The 22,121-nt window shown below is 34.8% G+C and overlaps 1 protein-coding gene and 1 long non-coding RNA gene across 5 annotated transcripts in view; one reads left to right on the top strand and one right to left on the bottom strand.

Annotated features, from left to right (window-relative positions):
- Positions 1–22,121, bottom strand: part of LOC143235166 (CUGBP Elav-like family member 2) — a 115,457-nt gene that overhangs the window by 55,169 nt on the left and 38,167 nt on the right. For all 4 annotated transcript variants that reach the window (XM_076473058.1, XM_076473057.1, XM_076473055.1 and 1 more), the window contains exon 3: positions 5,444–5,569. In XM_076473058.1, coding sequence (XP_076329173.1) covers positions 5,444–5,569 — 126 coding nt within the window. The remainder of the gene's footprint in view (positions 1–5,443; positions 5,570–22,121) is intronic.
- Positions 1,899–22,121, top strand: part of LOC143235167 (uncharacterized) — a 30,891-nt gene continuing 10,668 nt past the window's right edge. The window contains exons 1-2 of the long non-coding RNA XR_013018955.1: positions 1,899–1,972; positions 9,815–9,990. This is a non-coding gene — a long non-coding RNA (uncharacterized LOC143235167). The remainder of the gene's footprint in view (positions 1,973–9,814; positions 9,991–22,121) is intronic.

The following is a 22,121-nucleotide window of genomic DNA, read 5'->3' as shown; positions in this document are numbered from 1 at the left end:
ATGTGACGATCAATCCCAGAGTTTGTTGGTAAAAGAGTAGCCCAAAAGTTGGCGGTGTGGGGTGATGACTAGCTGCCTTCCCTCTAGTCTTACACTGCTAAATTGGAAACGGTTAGCGCAGATAGTCCTCATGTAGCTTTGCGCGAAATTTATAACAAACCAAACTATAAATTTGCGTTAAAAAATAATGACCAACGTTTCTAACCGCGTATCGACAAATCATTGTCAAAAACTGTGAAATTATTATGACAAAGGATGAAGATATTGCTAATAATGACTTACCTACTTCGCTTCTTTGACATGTTCGCGTTTCTTTTTTTCTCACAATCATTTTATTCAAGTTATTGTCTTAATACGTTGGAGTCTGCTGTTATTGATTTCAAGATAGAACACAAAATATCAGACAAATCTTTAACGCACTGTCCTCTCAGTATCTCACGCTACAAAACTACTGAAGAAAGGTATCTTTGGTTGACTGCTTTCTTATCAATAATGAAGTTGTAGCCTTGTAATCAAAACAGTCTTTAAGTTATTTTAATTTCTAACAATTCCCAGTTTTAGTTCTTTACGGACGAGGGATCTTTGCATTTAATGATTTATATCTGTACCATTAACCTACGCATTCTGTTCTACTGTATATTAATTGTATTAATGTTTTTGCTGTTACGTGTATTGAAAATTACATTGCAAAACTCTATTTATTCGTATTTTCTGTTGCTTTTACTTTATTGTTTGTTTTTTAATTTCGCGCAAAGCTACTCAAGGGCTATCTGCGCTAGTTGTCCTTAATTTAGGAGTGAAAGACTAGAGGGAAGGCAGCTAGTCACCACCACCCACCGCCAACTTGCGAGGTACTCTTTTAACAACAAATAGTTGGATTTAACGATACATTATAACGCCCCCATGGCTGAAAAGGCGAGCATGTTTGGTACGACGGGATTTGAACCCACGAGCTTCAGACTTTCCCAGGGTAGACGCCTTATTCCACCTGGCCGGGCCGGGCCTTTGCTTTGATGTAAAAAATAATTAGTCCCAGACTAAAACTGTAACTCATCAAATTTCACACATTTCTCTTTTACCTTATCAATTTCACACCGTATCAATCTTTTATTTATATTTACTTCATTTCATTTCCTCTTTGCATGAATAAAATTTCTTTCTTTTAATGGTAAATTTTACTCCCTTACCAAATTTGCTCCCTTATCAAAGTCTCAAATTAGCGTTAACACAAGTTTCCCTTTTATTGTGCAGTGGAAAGGCTTACACATACTATGTAATGAATTGTTGTCCCCGATAGAGATATTTGCTGAACCAAAAGCGCTGTTAGTTAAATGATATGCTTGGTCACATACTTTCATTTGTCACGCAGGTACTGTCCAAAGTTTCCTATTGATTATATAACTTTGTTAAATTTATAAAGGCTGTTGACCTAATTCACTCTGATAAACATCTCGAACCTGACTCTTAAAAACGTATTAATATAAAATTCAATGGTTACTTATTTTATCTCTGATTGTAGCTTACTGCATTTACAGCGCCCCAGGTGGACAACGAAACACACGGAGCCTACTGTTAAGCTTTGGACTTATACAAGATACAGAATTCACCTGTTCCTAAAAAAAAAGTTGCCTACAATACCCTATTCCTATATTTCCGTTTCTTTCTTCATCAAACTTTCGATTCTCTCGCCATTTCTTCTTATTTCATAATTTTACCTCACACTGATTAGGAGGGTCTACACACCTGTCGTCATTTCTTCTTATTTCATAATGTTACCTAACATTGATAAGAAGGGTCTACACACCTGTTGTTCTTTCTTGTTATTTCATAATGTTACCTAACATTGATAAGAAGGGTATACACACCTGTTGTTACTCCTTGTTATTTCATAAGTTTACCTAACGCTGACTAGGAGGTTTAAACACCTGTCGTCACTTCTTATTTCATAATAATTTCAACTTAACACCGAAACGTAAGTGATTTCCTTTTCTCTCCACCAGGGTATATATTTTAAACATCTTTTTAGTTAACATTTATATTCACATTATTTTAAGTTAAAATTATTTATTCACTTTGTGTTTTTTATTGTGAATTTATGATGTGTTTTTATAGTTATTTGTTGCTATATATATATATATATATATATATGTGTATATATATCACATCGTAACTCTTTTTTAACCCGATTTCTCTGTGCTCTCACTTCTTGCTACACTAGTTTTTCAATTATACATGTAAATTCACACATGTAATTGAATTTTTTGTGTGCACGCTACAATTTCTGCTATCTTTATGCCAGTGTTTGTACAAGCAGTCGTTGCTAGATAATACCCTGGATTAACACTAAATACTGCGCTCCTTATTCATTTCCTTCTCACGCTTCTTCAATAACGTGTAGCTGAGTAACAAAACAAAACGGAATTTATTCAGTGTGTAGGCTCATGGGCTTACGAAACTTTAGTTTAGTGTGCTTAAGCTATCAAGACAAATTAAAAGCATGAAACCTCCTAACAACAGATTATAGTAACTCCTACTATACAAACACTGTGATATAGATATACTGTATTTAATAACGTTCATTTTTAAGATTAATTAAAAGTACTGCGTTCTACTCTGATATTTGTACTGTGTTTATTTATCGGTAAAAGGTCAAAAGAAAGCATACTAGAGAATTTCCTGTTTTAAATGACACGAGATTTGAGCACCTCTCTGTTTTAGACACGTGACACAAACAGAATGGATTTAACTCAACTATTCATTGGCGATTGGAGTTTGAACAACTTTCAGGGTAACACCGTATTTGATAGTGGGAAGTATAAGAAAAGTGGTACTGACTTCATTTATATGCAAAAACGGCTCGTTTGAGTTGAGAAAATATTTTACATAGAAGAGAGAACAACGTTTCGACCCTCTTCGGTCATCGTCAGGTTCACAAAGAAAGAGGTAACTGACCGGAAGCTGACCACATGTTTGAAAGGGGTTGTGTGACTGTGTGTCGAAGGGGCGGTATTAGATGTTTGAATATATAATTATTATTATATGTTTGAATATATAGATTTTATTTATTTTATTTATTTTATTATATTAATATAGGTATAAAGGCGTATGAACGCCTTATATATTCAAACATCTAATACCGCCCTCTTCATACGCCTTTATACCTATATTAATATAATAAAATAAATAAAATTATATATTCAAACATCTAATACCGCCCTCTTCATACCTTTATACCTATATTAATATAATAAAATAAATAAAATTATATATTCAAACATCTAATACCGCCCTCTTCATACGCCTTTATACCTATATTAATATAATAAAATAAATAAAATTATATATTCAAACATCTAATACCGCCCTCTACATTTCGACACACAGTCACACAACCCCTTTCAAACATGTGGTCAGCTTCCGGTCAGTTACCTCTTTCTTTGTGAACCTGACGATGACCGAAGAGGGTCGAAACGTTGTTCGCTCTTCTATGTAAAATATTTTCTCAACTCAAACGAGCCATTTTTTCATATAAATTTCTCAACAAGTGGGTTTCTCGACATCACTGGTACTGACTTCAATTATAATACAACATTACAACGCAAAGGGGACGTGAACCATAAACCCTCAGATTCACAGGCTGAGTACGTTAATCACTAGATCACGCTCGGCCTGTTTACATGATAATTAAATTTAAATTTTAAAAAGCATTTCTTTACCAGAAGGTGTAATTAACCCGTACTACAGGTGGATGAGTGAAAATTCTAAAATAAATCGGGGGTTTAGATATTCGCAGTGGACAGAACAAGGCAGCTTATTATGAAGTGTTGTGTTTAACAATAAATAAACGAATGTGGGATAAGTTGTATCAAGTGTTTTACTTAATTTTAATGTCACACTGTGACAGTGGTAAAATTGAGCTAGTTTATTTTCTCAACAAATTTTATTTATATTTGACGTTTGTTGCATATTTCAGACGCATTATTCATATTTAATACTAAGGTATTCTAAAATATATTTAAAGACTGAAAAAGATGTTTCACTGTAATCACGCATATACGAATATTCCACTTCGTTGGCCACGCCCAGATAAGTGAAAACTAAAATATTGTCTTTCTAAAGTTATCAACTCTCCATACTCTTTAAATAGACAAATGTATATCGTTAATGTACCATATGCTAATTTGTATCACAAAATAAATTAAATTAGATTCAGATTACAAAAGTAATCGATTTTAAGAATGAAGTCGCCGCATCCCTTGAACTGTAGTTCTAATTTATATATTTAGTTGTTATCATAGAAGAAGAATCATTTGTATAATCTTTCTGCAGTTATGTACCTTCATAAACGACATACTCAGACAATACTGAAAAGATAAAATATGATAATCTTTGCCATTGAAATTATCCGGAGAAATCTCTAAAGTATTAAGTTCGGAATAATCATTTTGAATACCAAAAAGATTAGAATAATTATCTTGTGCTCTTAACATTTATTCTGGTCCAACTCTAAGTGGTTAATGTAATCGGACTGTGAATCAGAAAATTGATGGTTCGTGATCCATTGACGCAAAACGTTTTCGCAGTTTGAGATTAAGGGTGCGCTGTAGGTGTAACATTCAAATTGTAGTGCGTTCTCTTTTCTACTGTCTTTCATCTACTCTAATACATATTTTGAGTTTTAAACTGTCTTTTAAACAGTGAGTGTCCTATCAAGAGTTTATTTTATAATGGTAAGGAATTAGAGTCTGCTACACTTTATTAAACAACGACAACAAACACACACAGCTAATCTTTAAAAGAGATTTTACTCAAGAACGTATTCGTAAAATAAGATACCAAATCAGTAAAATGTTTATAATATCACTGAGGCTAAACTGTTTTAATGAAATTACATAAATCACAGCGACTTAAAATAAATGCTAGTGTTTTTAGTTTCTAATTAATGAGAGGCGAAAGTGTTGATAGTAGTGTTCACACAGTATCGTACATGTTTGATTATTTTCACCGTTAACAGCGCCTTATACGACACTTGAGTTAAATGGTTAGGCCAAAGACCCCAACATTCAGGCATAGCTGGCACTAAGCTAACATCACTGACCAGATAAAGAGCAACCAGTTAACACGACCCACTACCTAAGCGGCTCCTCTTAACTGAAAAGCAGTCTTGTAGTATGGACTTTTCGATACGCAGCCCTGCACACTAACCACTAAGCAATGTAAGATACACAATAAAATATTACCAACGTTTCCGGAAGGGAACTCGAGGAATCTGTTTAAAACTTATTGTTCAAATGCATTGAAATGCTATCTTGACATTTTATTATACACTTTGATCTGAGTACAAAATTGGTTCAAACTGTTTTGTCGGATGTCGTCAAGTATTTTATCATTAAAACTCCCTATTTAGCACAGTTCCATGAAAACATATGAAACAAATGTTTACCTTTGCTTTGTCCATTAGCGTCCCTAAGTATGGTACACTCCTTAATAAAACCAAATGGGGAGAACATCAACCTGACGTCATTTTCGTTTAATTTCTTAGGCAGCATTCCAATGAAGAGTTTTCTTTCTGCAACAGAAAGTTAAATAAAAATAAAATATTCAATTAATTACAAAGCATGCAGCGGAAAAATGTGACTGATGTTTTTTTTTTTATCACACGATATCAGTTTATTCTTAAAATCGGATTCCTGATGGACAATCAGTTGAAAAAAGCAAATTATAAAAGAGGAGAGACAAGAAGAAAACAAAGGTGCAGTGGGTTAATATTCAAACCAAAATGGTTGTTAAAACAGAGCTTTGTAAGGCATGAGATCTGGACGATTTGTATACATCACAAAATATTGTGGAGGAAAACGGGGCATGGAGAAGAAAACCCGCATATTGTTGGTATCTTGTCTTAATAAATAAATATCACGGATTATGTGTGTGTATGTTTTCATATAGCAAAGCCACATCAAGCTATCTGCTGAGTTCATCTAGAGGAATCGAACCCTTGATTTTAGCAATGTAAATCCGTAGATTTGCCGCTGTACTAGCGAGGGACCATCACGGATTATACTCAATTTAAAAACATATACACTTACGGAAAAAGAAAGTTAAAAAAAACATGAGTTATTTCTTTTAAAAAAACATAATAGTGTTTAGAGGAAGACAGCAGTGTTAATATAAAAAGACTTTCTCGTGTTTGTTTGGAATTAAGCACAGAGTTACACAATGAGCTATCTGTGCTCTGCCAATCCTCTTTCTATCAGTGCGAGTCTGCAAACTTTCGCTGTGCCACTGGGAAGTTTACATAAGTAAATCGAGACAAGTTTTATACTTCTCCACTGTGTAAAATATTTCGTGAATATATTTACTGAGTCGCTCCTTGAGTAGCACATTTACTATATATTTTATAAGACATTGCCAAATTTAAACATTCTAAGAGTTGAAGAATTTTATTTTTCCAAATAACAGTGGAAAGGTCGGCTTAGTTATCAATATTAACTTGTTTGTGTTTTTCAAGCTTTTGTTACCTTTCACGTAAACAAATTTAGATCACGTAATAGTCGAAAACGTTTCAGTAGTGTCTGTATGTTATAAAAATTAAAGATTTTGTTACATTGCTAACTCCCGACAGGGAAATTGTTTGAAGAGCGTAATGTTGTGAAAGAGTGTTTAAAACGACAACTAGCACAACACTACTACAGTCATATATAAAACTAGTACTAGTACTATGTCTTTAAAGGAGGTACGTACTTCTCCATTATTAAACCTTTCAGTGTTTCCATTGTATTCGTGTAAACCTGAGCAAAATATCTTGCGTATAAGCCTATTAGTGGTTCCATTGTATTCATATGAACCTGAACGAGGAAGTTAGCGTATAAGCAACTAATAAGTGATTCCATTGTATTCATATGAGCCTGATCCAAATTACTAATACTATATTCATATGAGTTTCCAATGTGTCCCGTTATAATAACCTTTATAAACTGTTATTAAGCCCTTAGCTTTATCAGTGAGCAATGTCTAATTAATAATAATTATTGAAGTAAACATATACATATATATATATACAGTTACGACAGAAAGTGTTTGCACCCCTGCGTCGTGAATAGTTTTTTTCCTTATAACTTAAAAAGTATCACGATTAGGAAAATAAAAGTATAGTCTATTATAAATATTATACTAACACACATCTACGTAAATTTTTATGTAAATTGAACGACAAATAAACTGTTTGTAAACAAATAACCAAACATAGGAGGGGCAGAAAGTGTTCATGCATCTACTTCAATGGTCAGTTGTGTACCCTTCAGGTGAATTATTTGGCGCAATCTCTCTTCATAGACCTCCATGATCGTTTGACAGTACTCGACTGGTATTTTCTTCCATTCTTCTTTACAGAAGATCTCCAACTCTTGCAAGTTTTTCGGATGACGCTGATGAATTTTAGTCTTAAACTCATGCCAAACGTTTTCAATTGGATTGAGATCGATGGTCACTCCAGAACATTTATATGGTTCCTTTGTAACCAGGATTGTACATATTTCGAGGTGTGCTTAGGGTCATTGTCATGCTGGAAGATACAACGACGCTCAAGCCGCAAGTTTCGAGCATCATTCTTGATATAAGTGCCTAATATATCAACGTACTCTTTTTTTCATGATTCCGTTGACGCGGTGAAGGCTCCCTACACCAGAATATCTAAAGGAACCCCATAGCATGATCGAGCAACCTCCGTGTCTAACTGTAGGGACAGTGTTCTTTGGAATATTTCGTTCCCCCTACTTACGGAAAATATAGCGAACATAATTGTGGCCGAAAAGCTCGACTTTACTCACGTCTGATTACAAAATACTCTTCCAATAGGTAAGGAGTTTATCTACATGCTTTCTTGCATACCTCAATCGTGCTTATAAATGAACAGGCTTTAAATATGGAGGACGGCATGCTTTGAACACAGAAGAGCGTAACATGTTCGTAACTATAGAGGTGCTTACTTCAACCCCAGTTTCCCTTACCAGTTTCTGTATGTCATTACGTGTTTAATGAGAGTTCCTATTAACTTCTCTAAGAACCTCTCTCTTGGTTCTTTCTGGAATTTTGGTGGGGCGTCCGGAACGAGGGAGGTTAGCAGTTGATCCTGTAAGCTTAAACTTGGCAATTATGCTTTGAACAGTAGATTTTGGCACATTAAGTTGTGTAGCAATACCATAAAGAGACACACTAGACTTGTATTTTACAATAATTCGTTTTTTTAAATCACTGGACAGTTGTTTCCTGTTCGCCATGCTGACCAAGCAGATAATGACGGAGACGGCACTAAATTGCCGGAAGTACATTTTTTGCTGGCTAAATTCCAATAATTATGAACCCAGTGTCTAGTTCTGGAATGGTATAATGTAGTTTATTCGCCAAACTAAACAAATTTTTTACGGGAATATCAGTTTTTTCACACGTTCTGAAATATACGAACACTTTCTGCTTCTCCTATTTTTGGTTATTTGTTTATAAACAGTTTATTTGTCGTTTAATTCACAAACAACTTTATATAGATGTGTGTTAGTATAATATTTATATTATACCACACGTTTATTAGCCTAAACGTGACACTTTTTAAGTTATGAACAAAAAACTATTTGGGACGCAGGTGTACGAACACTTTCTGTTGGGACGCATATGCGACTACGAACAACTTGTACTTTCGCTGATCGTTACTGTATGCGACTGCTCATCGTTATTTTGATGCCTCAACCACATATGTACCGTTTCGCTGATCGTTATTTTGATGCCTTTCGTCACTACTATAGCATAAAATATAATGACATTAAGAGTTTGGCAGATGTAATTATTGAGCCAAGAATAACTTTCATTAGATTTTTTGTTAATTGGATATCCGCTGTTCTTGAATTTAACTACCTTTATCGTGATTTAGACTTTCTGAGGTTTAAAATCTTCAATATCGTTTTTGGGAAAAACCTGATATTAAAGTTAACTCCCCCCTCAAGCTTGGAATTTTTTGAATTTTGCGCAAAACTACACGACGGTTATCTGTGGCAGCCGCCCCTAATTTAGCAGTAAAAGACTAGTGGGAAGGAAGCTAGTCATCTCTACCCACCGCCAACACTTGGGCTACTCTTTTACCAATGAATAGTGGGATTAATCGCCACATTATAACGCCTCCACGGCTAGAAGGAAATGGTTAATGTGACTGTGATTCGCGGCCATTATATTGCAAGTGCCCTAACCCTCTAGATATGCTAGGCCTAAAATTAACTTTAAAGTGCTTTGATTTTGAATTTCTATATTTACTTTACAATTCACATAACAAGTTCTACTAGCATGGATATAAGGCTTGTTACCTATGCACTATTAAACTAAAAATTATTTGATTTTTCTAAGGAGATTTGTAAATTAGTTTTACTTAATAAATTTTCCGAATATCAACAACTAACTCTTCAAGTAACTTGAATACCACGTGCTTAGTAAATGATCCTAAATAATTATAGATTATTAAATTAAATAGAATAAAATTATATGTAATACATTTAAATGATGTATGTCGCCATGAGAGGGCTTTCAATTAGATTCTCAGATGATCAGTATAGAGTTCCCAGATATGTCAAGCTTGAAGATAAAGCTGCATACCTTTTTAAGATAAACATATATATTATCAGTTCAGTGTAGCTACGAAAATACAGTAGCGACGGCTAAACTCTAAGCACTTTATAAATGTGAACTTTAAATAATTATACACATGGGTTATCTTAATTCAAAAGTATAAATAGTATCCAGTTTTACAGTTTGCTAAATTTCCTCTTTATTTCAGGTTATGAAAGCTGATCCTGTTTCTATATAGCAGTTCTCAGTTGGATCTCTGTATCCAAATGTACTTCATTTTTTATCCCCCAGTTGATAAGCGATAAGATCTTCAACTTCAACACAAAATTTCGGGGTTCTATCCTTCTAAATGGACAGAGCACAGATAAAGTAAAACGAACCAATGTAAGTCACAATTCTTGTCAAAATGTATCACTATATAAATTAAAATTTTGCACGTAGACTCTTAACTTAACTCTAGGATATAAGAAAAGAGACAATTATCAAAAGTTGTGAGAGAGGCCCCTAAAACAACAGGTATTAGAGGGTGTTTTGGGCGATCTTAGATTATATATATTTATATATGATACATTAACGTAGCAAGAAAAACAAACGCAGTATCAAATCTAAGTGTAAATCTAACCAGCAAAACAAAACATCAATTTCGCACAGATAGCCTATCATGTAGATTTGTGTTTAAATTCAAAACAAATAAACAAACCCATCAGTATTTGTTGAATGCAAATAAAAAACCAGTGGGTATTAAAAAACCTGAAAAAAAAGGCAGTGACAAAAATGGTCAAAACTCACAGCATCATAAGCCTACATTAAAGTTATTTAAGAAAGGATTGGTTTGTTTGTTTTGAATTTCATGCAGAGCTACGCGAGGGCTATGTGCGTTAGCTGTCCCAAATTTTACCGTGTAAGACTGAAAGGAAGACAGCTAGTCATCACCACCCGCCGTCAACTCTTGGGCTACACTTTTACCAACGTATAGTGTGATTGATCGCACCATATTAAAACCCCCAAGGCTGAAAGGGCGAGCATGTTTGGTGGGTCGGAAACTCGAACCCTCGACCCTCAGATTACGAGTCGAGTGCCTTAACCACCTGGCCATGCCGGGTCTTTAAGAAAGGAAGAAAGCACTAGTTATATAGCATACTCACGTGGAAAGGAAAATAGGAAAATTTAAATATGTTTTAAACAATGAACGTACAGCATTTTAACTCTGAGATGCAAACATCCTGCATTTCTTTAACTCCATTTCACTTTGTAAGGAATATACATTGTTGTATGAGGAGTTCATTAATATCCATCAACCCTAAAACTGAAAACAACTGGAGGAGACACAACGATTTTAGTTTTATTTTTTCGCAGATAAGGTATTTTTCTTATTAAACTTTGCTTCAGGTTGATGCCTAAAATTAAGTTAGGAATATCTATACCTGAACTACAGGTGTCTTCAACATTGCCGCTTAGTACTTTTGTGCATAAGTTGATGTTTAGGGTTTGTTTGTTTTTTAATTTCGCGCAAAGCTTTTTGTTTGTTTGTTTGTTTTGGAATTTCGCACAAAGCTACTCGAGGGCTTGGCCATGCCGGGCCTCGCGCAAAGCTACATGAGGCCTATTTGCATTAGCCGTCCCTAATTTAGCAGTGCAAGATTAGAGGGAAGGCAGCTAGTCATCACCACCCACCGCCAACTTTAGGACTACTCTTTCACCAACGAATAGTGGGATTGACCATCACGTTATAACGCCCTCACGGCTGGAAAGGGTGAGCATGTTTGGTGGGACAGAGATTTGAACCCTCAACCCTCAGATTACGAGTCGAGTACCTTAACAAAGTTCGTATTATAATTGATGTCCCCTTCTGGCACAACGGTAACTCTACGGATTTACAAGGCTAAAATCCGGGGATCGATTTCCCTCGGTGGACTCAACAGATAGCCGGATGTGGCTTTGCACATTATAATAAACATTTTTATGGAAATATTCTAAACTATGTGTAAATATATACAAAAACTGATTATCGTACAATAACCGCTTCTATTCGTAACAGCAGCCAAAATTAATTTACACTATTCTTTGTACACACCAGTGTATTTGTGTCTGTTAAACTGATTAATAGAGAGTAACTATAGGCCCGTTTGACGTTTACAACGAAGAAAGGTTTATCTGTGATATAAATCAATTAGTTTCTCTCATTTTGTTTTGTCTTTAGTGTTTCAGTATTTCAATAGGTAAGACCAGTGGATCGTTGTGTTGGCATTAGGAGAGCAATAGCTGAAAGCTATACTTGACTGAACATTATGATCTGTTACCTGATGCTTTTGGAACTTAGGTTAGCATTTTGCTGATAAAATGACAGTCAGTTCTCATGTTTGATTCTATTTCCTACCATAATATACTGCCCTTCTATTCAGTTTAAATGTAATACAAAAGTAAATTTGTTGAAACTCATTGACGACTATACAAACCCATACTTAACTCATAAACAACATTGAAAGCAAAGTAACCCAACAACTGACAGAATACTTCTTCCTTCTTTAAGAGAAAAATATTGTAACATCTTTAATAAACAATATGTTTTCTTTGTCAAAATAAACACACCTGCCTAGCATTTCATTGGTTCTTGTTCAATGTTCTATTAATTCATAGACCCGGAATAGGCAGGGAGTTAGGGCGCTCGACTCGGGTCGAGGTCGGGAGTTTCAATCCCAGTCCCATCAAACATGCTCGCCCTCCCAGCCGTAAGGCCGTTATAATGTGACGGTCAATCTCACTATTCGTTGGTAAAAGAGCAGCCCAAGAGTTGGCGGTGGGTGGTGATGACTAGTTGCTTTCTCTCTAATCTTACACTGCTAAATTAGGAACGGTCAGTGCAGATGACCCTCGTGTAGCTTTGCGCGAAATTCGAAAACAGACAAATAATTAATTTATTGCCAGAATTGATTTTTTTTTGTTTTAGATGTTAGGACTGAAGAGACCAAAGTGCACGATGTTTGAATAGTCTAAAGTAGCGCCAAGCCATTTCATCCTAGTTTTTTTGTTTCAACAAATCGTAAGATGTTCTGATAATGTGAGGTAATACCACGCTGTCTTCTAATTTCCTTCGTATCAATAATTACCTTCAAAATTAACAATTTTGTTTTAGTTGTTGCTAAGTGTAATTCTTTAAAATGGGCTGTTTGTGATGTTATTACCAAGGGTGTTGAAATTATAGCAGAGAAAGTTGAAAATTGATGACATATTTGGTTATATTTCTATGACGAAAAAAAAACACGTGACGAAAATATTCAGTTGATACATGTCTAGAATGTTTATGTTTACCCTGGAGATATGAAACTAATCTTTAACCGCTCTGTTACGTTTGTTTGTTTTTTGAATTTCGCACAAAGCTACTCGAGGGATATCCGTGCTAGCCGTCCCTAATTTAGCAGTGTAAGACTAGAGGGAAGGCAGCTAGTCATCACCACCCACCGCCAACTCTTGGGCTGCTCTTTTACCAACGAATAGTGAGATTGACCGTCACATTATAACAGCCTTACGGCTGGGAGGGCGAGCATGTTTGGCGCGACAGGGATGCGAACTCGTAACCCTCAGATTACGAGTCGCACGCCTTAACACGCTTGGCCATGCCGGCCCCTTCTGCTACGAATTAGTACTTCTTTGAGTATTGACTTCAATATAATAGCTATTAATGGAATGCATTAAACTCTGAATCAAGTTCATAGTAAGCTTTTTTAATACGTTGCATTTAAAACATCTTCTGTTGAAATAGTATTGCATACTTAAATATTTTTAATTATGTGCTTTTAATTCAAAACCAGCAATAGCTTTGCAGATGTTGCCACTGTCGTGTTCATGGTTATTTATATTGTGTTATAGCCACAACAGCAGTGAACAAAACAAAGTATACACCCTATTATTAATGCCCGTTTCATGCCTTGCTTCTAGTCTTACACTGCTAAATTAGGGACGGCTAGCGCAGATATCCCTCGTGTAGCGCCCTAACCACCTAGCCATGCCGGGCTTTCCACCACAATTTTTTTGCCGGAGTATAGATACTGTAGTCCATATTTATCATTGAAACTAAATCGTAGACTTACAAGAAATGAATTATTACATTTATAACATTAATATATTTAAAACAGGCACTTAGCATTCATGTTATTTACTACCACTTGCAACCAACCACCTTAATACTATTGGGAAATGTAAGTTATTATATTGAATTAATTTCAAAGTGCTATAATGTTCGCACCACACATATAACACCAAGAAAGTTGTTTTCATTTCTTGGTGCTTGTTGTTCTAATTAGCTTGAAAACTATTGAAAATGTTTTCTCGTCTAATGAAGAGTTAAATAAATGTATTCATTATTATTCCAGGTCTTTAAAACGTCAATGTTAACAAGAGGGAATCAAAAAATCTAAATAGCCGCGGCACATGAATTTCTTTTAGCGAGAATTAGAGTATATTAATCTATGGGACCTTTTATTCTGTTTTATTAGCCATAGATTTTTGTGCCAGCAATACCAGGTGTAGCAAGGGCAGATACCCGATTTGATTTTATTACTCATCAAAACATGTACCATTCTACTCTCAAATTGAAATTCTTTTAGGTAGGGTTAGAGCAAATTTATTTTCGAGACACTGGGAGTGGTGAAATTCGGCAATCAAAAGAATTTGATCTCCTGTGTTCTAAACTATAATTACATTTCAAATCAGGCATGATATGACAGAGTTATGAACTAAACGTGTGTAGCTGAATAAACAACAACGCAAAACATAGAACCGTTTTGTGAGCCGCTGTGTCGCGACTAAAAAGGACGCCAGTAAGACAAAACATGAAGTTTTAAACTAATGAACTATTGTGTTAAATGACTTCACTTTACTCCTGCATTTTTGCGTCGAAAAAAATTATTTGAAGCCCCACTTAATTTTGTTTGTTTGGTTTGAATTTCTGCGCTAGCCGTCCCTAATCTAGCAGTATCACACTAGATGGAAGGCAGCTAGTCATCACTACCCACCGGCAACTCTTGGGTTATTATTTTACCAACGAATAATGAGATTGATCGTCACTTTATAACGTTTCTACGGTTGAAATGGCGAGCGTGTTTGGTGTGACGGGTATTCGAACCAATGGCCATCATATTACCAGTCGAGCGTCCGAACCACCTGGCATCCATTTAATAAACTGAAGGATAAATTTTATGAATACATTGTAAGTAATAGCTGTTGTCCTCCGCTGGGAGAGTGGTAAGCCACCGGATTTACAACGTTAAAATCATGGGTTCGCTTCTCCTCGATGGACACAGCAGTTAGCCCGCTGTTGCTTTGTTATAAGAAGAACACACACACATGTATAATAGTTGCCAAGAACTAGAGTAAAAATAAAATTGAGGTAAAAATAACTTTATATACAACAGAAGCTGCTAAAAACATTCAAAATTCTTATGAATCTCATAGATGACGAATATTTACTATCGCTGAAGTATCAAGCAAAATTTTACCAACCAAACAGACTGTGCATGTTTTGATTGGACAACTGAATCTAATGTTTAAAGTTGGAAAAGAAATTACTGCATCCTGTCTAGATCTGATACATTTCTAGTTCCAATTTAACAAAGCTAGGCCATTTGACGTTTTCTGCTTGATAAGGGGTCATTCTCACATATACTTAGTTACACTTTGGATATCTCATCTCCACATTGTGTTCACATTCTGTGCAGATGAAGCACTGATTGGTTTTAACAAACAGTTCTTTCCGTGGACTACATGATATTACCTTACGTGTAAAGTGTTTATACATGTAATATACTGAAATAAGACGGACTCCCAACGTATATCAATCATGGCCTACCATTCTCAAGAGAGTTTAGTTTACTATTTCTGGTAGTAATCGATTTAATTCATTCTCAGAATATGTTGGCCGTAGAACTGAATGGGTCATAAATTCTAATGACCCACAAGCCAAAAGGAAATATAGCTTTATCAATATATATATATATATATATTCTGAACTATCCAAACTTTCCTTAAAATTAATCCACTGTTAGGATGGCGCTCCCTGTATCAGTTATTTAAGGCTGCCCTCGGGAAACGTGAGGCATAGACACATTTCACCATATTGTTTTGTATGAATAACTAATCTATTAGAAAATAACAGTCGATATGTTTACAAGAATGTATACAAGAAAGTAAAAAGAGCAGAGTGAAAGCAAATTTTGAAAGCAATACAATCTTGTTTCGAGTGATATTAGTATCTTTCTACGAAAACAATATTTATGTTCATTAATTTTGTTTTAAAACTCATACACACATCAAACAGTTTGAAGAGAGATAAGATCTAATAAAGGAAAAAAAACATTTAATGTGGAACGTGTTTATCCACTTGTTAACAAGAGGGCATCCTCAATAGCTGCGGCCCCTAAAATTCTTTTAGGCAAGATTAGGGTAAATTGATGTATGAGATCTTTTTTTCTTCTTCTTTATTAGCTATTTCGATGTGCGCCAGGGGGCGCGCGTACATCAGATTCGATTTTATTACTCATCATGATTTCTGTGAGCCTACCCTCAAATTTAAGTTATTTTCGGCAAGGTTAGAGTAAATTAATGTACGAAACCTCAGGCATGGTCAAGTGGATCAATCTAATGGGTTTGACCTCTCGAGTTCAAAACTGTAAGTAGATCTAAAATCGGTTAAGAGATGACGAAGCTATGAGCTAAAAGTTTGTGCTCGGAAAAAAGAAACTCAGAGCCATTATATGAACTACAAAGCATGGCCATCCCGCGTATTATATTTAAATATAAAGAAGATAGCGCTACAAACAACACATGTATGAGGATGCTACATCAGGATTTACAAATAGAATGTATGCTCAGTTTCCTTTGACTATATGATCTGGTAGCATATCATAACCATCGTCAGTTTTCAAACATTCAGAACCCAATAAAACCACGCACATGACAGACACGAATTAAAATAACTCAAATATTCATTTTTTTCTTCACCTTTTAGATTTGTGAGATAAAGTGAAAACCGTGAGGTGATATTTGATTTTACTTGACTTTTTCCGTATAAAAATATTTTAAGTTCGTAAATTTACCACTGTCCCACCGTCTAATACCCCGCTGGTACAGCGATAAGCCTGCATATTTAAAACGCTAAAATCAGGGGTTCGATTGCTGGACTCAGCAGATAGCTCGATGTGGCTTTGCTATAAGAAAACACACACACAGTCTGAGGCTGTATTTCATCTCCTGTTTGTTTGTTCTTTCGCATGCGTTATTACTTATTTATTTCAAGAATAACCCGGTAATAAAATGTATGTTTAACGTAAATATTACATTAGTGTATGTTTGATTTACCTAAACACTGTCTACTCACCGCCGGTATCGAATGTGAAACTTGACTTTATGAGTTCTCACCTAGGTTGGTTACATAAGTATTTTTTTTCTGTGGTCTAGTGTAAGGTATATATTTATATATATAGTGATGATATACAATTAATGCTCTTATTGTTGCAATTATGTAACGAATCCAACCAGATTGGTTTCCTGTTTCTGCTTTATACTTGAGAGCAAGGGAATACATAAAGTTAATAGTGGCTCTATCGATGCCCTTAAAGAAGGCTGGAACAGTTCATCCAGGTATTGTGATAATCGGTTTGGTTTTTAGTCTGGATCCAAGTCGGTATACCTTGCTTTGATCTCGTTTTTATTTATAACATGTTTATGAAAAATACAACATTAATGAGTCTTATTTGGAGATTTTTACAAAAAGGATTTTTTTGTGGGGGGATAATGACATGCTAAAGTTAAGATACAAGTGTCGATTACCTATAGGATCTATATAGGCATTTATACGAGTGCGTTATTTGGGGCACTTTTTATTATGAGAAAATCGAGATGTGTGGTTGAAGAACAATACGACACTCGTATTGTGTCGTGAAGCTTTAATACGATTGTATCGACACATCTTCCGATACAACACGAACTATGTACTTTCACGTAACACTTTCAGTACACATTATAAGTCTTCGGTGCAGAAAAAAATCCGAAATTTTTAGTAAAGTATTTTTGCTATAAGCTAATGTTTTAATATGTGGAGTCAGAGTAATCACTGCTTCTGGTGTAAAGCAATTTTCATGTTGAGACTAGAAATACTTTTCTCCGTTTAAATATTAATAAATTTCTTTTATATAATCTCAGAAACCTCCAAAATAAACTTTCAACCTTTTAATCTGATAACATTTCTTATTTTATCTGCTATATTCACTATCTTAATTATAGGTGAAGTCGGTCAGTTTGACCAGCCTAGTAACCACCAGAAAAATACAAAATAAATCAAGATTATCCTTTTTCTTCTTTATAATAATTGCTACTAACTGTAGCAGAAAACTGCATTTGTTTACTATTAAAACGTTCAACGTTATACATCTCTTTGTAATTAAATTTTATTATCAAGATTGCCAAACTGTAACAAACTGTTGGTATCTAGATGCGAGTCGTATCGTATTCGACCTAGTAAAACAGTGTCATGTTTTCGTACAAGTTGCACCAAATAGTTACAGTAAAAGCTTGTTGTTTCTGTAAAAATGGATTACCAGAATTCTAGCACAAACACTGCAGTTGTTGCTCTTTACATGGAAACAAATATGCTTGGACAATGCTAAGAGTTGTGTAAATACTGGTGGCAATAGCGTCGACACTATAAGAATTCCTCAAATATTAGTGTTACAAGAAAGTTCTTCATCAGAAACAGCTAGAAGGAAAACATGTTTGTTACTTTCTGCCATCAAATACCAACTGAATTTTGAAGGTAAAGAACAAATTTCGATTCAGTCTAAATTAAGTACCTTTTGCGTTTCGGCTCTTCATTGTTTTTTTTTTTAAATTTATGTATCCATGGTAAATTAGACAATTTAAATTTATTACGCAATATTACTTCAAACCCTGAAGTTATTCTATGACAAACACATTACATAATATCACCTCTAATCTTGAAGTTAATCTGCACTAAACGTATTGCATAATATCAGGTCTAAGGTTAAAGCTATTCCACAATTATATCATAGTATAATACCGTCTCTAATCTGGAAGCTATTATACAGTTAAAGGATTGTGTAATATCAGCTCTAAAGCTGAGACTATTCTAAATTTAAATCATTGTATACCACTTTTGAGCCTCAAGTTATACAACAACTGACACTACCACTCACCACACCAGATTTCATCTGGTAAAACATTATCTAAATATTACAACCTTTACAAGAAATCAGATTTTTTTTTAGAATCTCAAAAGGTGAATTACTGATGTTATGTACTAGCTCTGGAAATGTTGAAAATGTAGAACGGAAAATTTCATACAGTTTACATCTACTAGAAGAAAGTTTTCTTTGTTATTGGAAAACATCATGTTTTACTGATTAGTGAGAGTTGCCCAAGTCCTTCACTTGAAAAACAACAACAACAGAATATTTCTGTCAGATACAAAGAAAGGAAAGGGTAAATCATACCTTTTCTTCACACACGAATTTAGTTATATACAGTGGAACCCCTTTAAGTAGTCACCCCTCAGATTCGGTCACCCCTTGAAAGCGGTCATTCAATCACAGTCCTTTTTTTGTTTACATAATTCCTAATTATGTACAGTGGAACCCCTCTAATCAGGCCAGTTTGTCCCAGTCCCGAAGGTGGCTGCTTTAGAGAGGTTCCACTGTATTTTAACCATTGGATATAAGGTATGTTTTTAATATACTGCTGTTGCATTTGTAGAACTTTACATCATTATATATACATATCGAATAAAACAACGTTTCTTAGGAAATTCCAATATATTGATTATGATATATATTAAAACGAAAGGTTCGACAACAACATAAATTGTGATACTCAGTTTTATATTATCGCATTACGACATTAAATTTTGTCGTTGTAAATTCTCGAAGAAAGCATGCATGACTCATACTTTAGTCGTTCTAACAATATAATTACAGGTACACATATACTTAACGTTTATGCCGAAAGTAATACCAACTTGCTCATAACAGCGTTGTTGTTCAATTTCGTATAAACTATGTTGATTTTACAAACCCACACGCGATTTCGTCGAAAATAATACGCAATTTATGTTAAGATATAAATGTAGTTTATTGTAAGATATTTTCAATGTCAGATAAAATTAAGTAGTGTTTTGAAATGGTTTAGGAAGTTTTATATTATTAAAAGAAATGAATTAATCCACTGATAAAAAAACCTTTGTTCACATGAAGTGGTAGTTACAACAGCGGCAAACTGAATGTCTAGAAACTTCTATCAAGTTAAACCTTATCTTTAGTCAACGAGTTCCTTTTCTCCTGGGGTAGAAAAAAAAGAGCTTTTATTTAAAGGCTTAATAAAATTATACCGAATAAAGAGGATAGAGATGCTTAATGTGTTTCATCCACAGAAGTTTCACTGCCTTGTTAAAACTACTAAAAACACCTTAAGATTGTTCATTGTAGCGTACAACTGATATTATTGGTATAATTCACTTCACGTACTTCGTTCGTCATAGTTTTTAAGGAAACTAACCAGTTAGTCTGTGATTGATGTACACTAGCTCTTCGAACAAACAGCTTTCGACTTATGTGATAAAATTTCCGTTGGGTGAAACTGTTGATTTATATTGCGGATAGGAAGAAAAAATAGAAGCATAATTCACGATAGACAGAAGCCTGGCGTGACTTAACTGTTGATAACCAAGGCTGCGCATCAAATGGTTCCAGGTCGAAGCAGGTTTCTACAGACAGTTAACTTTCAGAATTGGACGCGTTATAAAAGTGACAGTCAATCTCGACATTTGGATCCGTAAAGAAAGATATTATACATGAGTAACTTTCCTCCTTAAGGTTATCAAAATTAATGACAGCTAATCCTTAATGTGATGCAATTGGATTGAGTAACACGTATCCGAAATTGCAAATAATCTAATAACTTTAATTTGCAAAGATATTTTCTCATTACTCATAGAAATGTATTTGAATATAGCATAGAATCTACTCAAGTGTACTTGTATATTAGTACACATATGAATCACAAGACGTCAAGAGTTAAGTTTATAATAAGACTTACAGCTCTTTGAAATGTTCCTGACCTTTGAAATTATTACTCTTTATTTTATACGTTGTTTGTCCCACAAACATCCTAGAAATCTAGGATAGAGGTTCTCAAACTCTTTAATCCAAGGATCCCTCGATCTCCATAAAAACGTTTGAGCTCCCCTTCCCAACCTATAACCGCTGTTATGAACTCAAAAAGTAGAGCAAATGTAGACTAACCTGTCTTACGCTTTCGTTTTGGTGGTTAAGTGTGAGCACAGTCAGTCAGCACTCTCTCGAGTCTTGCGACCAACATGACGTAGTTATTCCCCTACCTTGCTACTACTTTAGCTTGGTAACTAAAAAACGGTGGCGCAGTATAAAGAACAACATATCCTTCCGACATACTATATCATTCAGTTAACTAACCATATTTTTTATCGGCCTGTTGTTTACTTGGAATTCAACTTAATTCAGCATCTTTGTGGTTGACCCCCCATAAAACAGCTTTACGCTCCCTAGTTTGGGTGCGCGACTTTCACTTTGGAAACACTGATCATAAAGTGGAAATAATAACTGGTGTAAAAAAAGCATAATGTCCGAGTTGTTACATTACTTTTATCTTGTGAATGTGGTTTTTAAGCGATGATATATTACTAGAACAACTCTTTACTAATAGAGCAGATCGATAAAAAACACACATTGGGAAGGTATAATAAGAATAGCTTTCATATATGTATATTACTTGCAGAAGAAAGTTGATTCTGGAATATGAAGTAACTTTATATCTTCCTTTGTTGGAGCTTTCATTATAAAACTTGATACCAACGCGACTTGAATGTGCGATCCATCAGTAATCTGTCTGGAATAAGAGCTGGTGGAGGCGATGAACGGCTAAGTGATAGAGGGAGAGTTCATTATGTAGATTTATCCCCAACGGGGAGTACAAAAAGAATGCCATGACAAAAATACCAGTGTATTTCATTTGAAGAATCGTGGACGTCTAATTAATTGCTGTGATTATTTGGATAACAGATCGGCAGAAGAACTAAAACGTGGTTCTGAAATATTGCTTGGAAGCCGAAAGTTGCAGAAAAAAGATAGAGATCCACGAATGAAATTGCTAATAACTAAAAAAAACACGTCGTTTGAGTAAAAAATTTCCTGTAAAGTGAAAATCTCCCAATTCTTAAAAGTTCATTGTTTATAAAAATTATGTTTGCAAAATTGCTATGGCAGTTAGCTGCCGTCCCTCATTTTAAACTATTGAACAGATTAAATGTAGCCTCCAAATCAGCAATTCTCTACCACTTACCATCTACGCTAAGGGATTGACTGTCACTCTTAGAACATCCCTACAGCTTAAAGTACGTGTAATATTTTGTTTTGTCACACGGATTCGAACCAAGATCGTCAGCTACGAAATTTAAAAGGCCAACATGCGCCCGT

This window comes from Tachypleus tridentatus, chromosome 12 (assembly GCF_004210375.1).
Source record: "Tachypleus tridentatus isolate NWPU-2018 chromosome 12, ASM421037v1, whole genome shotgun sequence".
Classification (NCBI taxonomy): Eukaryota; Metazoa; Arthropoda; class Merostomata; order Xiphosura; family Limulidae; genus Tachypleus; species Tachypleus tridentatus.
The sequence above is the reverse complement of the archived record's forward strand: the minus strand, read 5'-3'. Positions and strand labels throughout refer to the sequence as shown.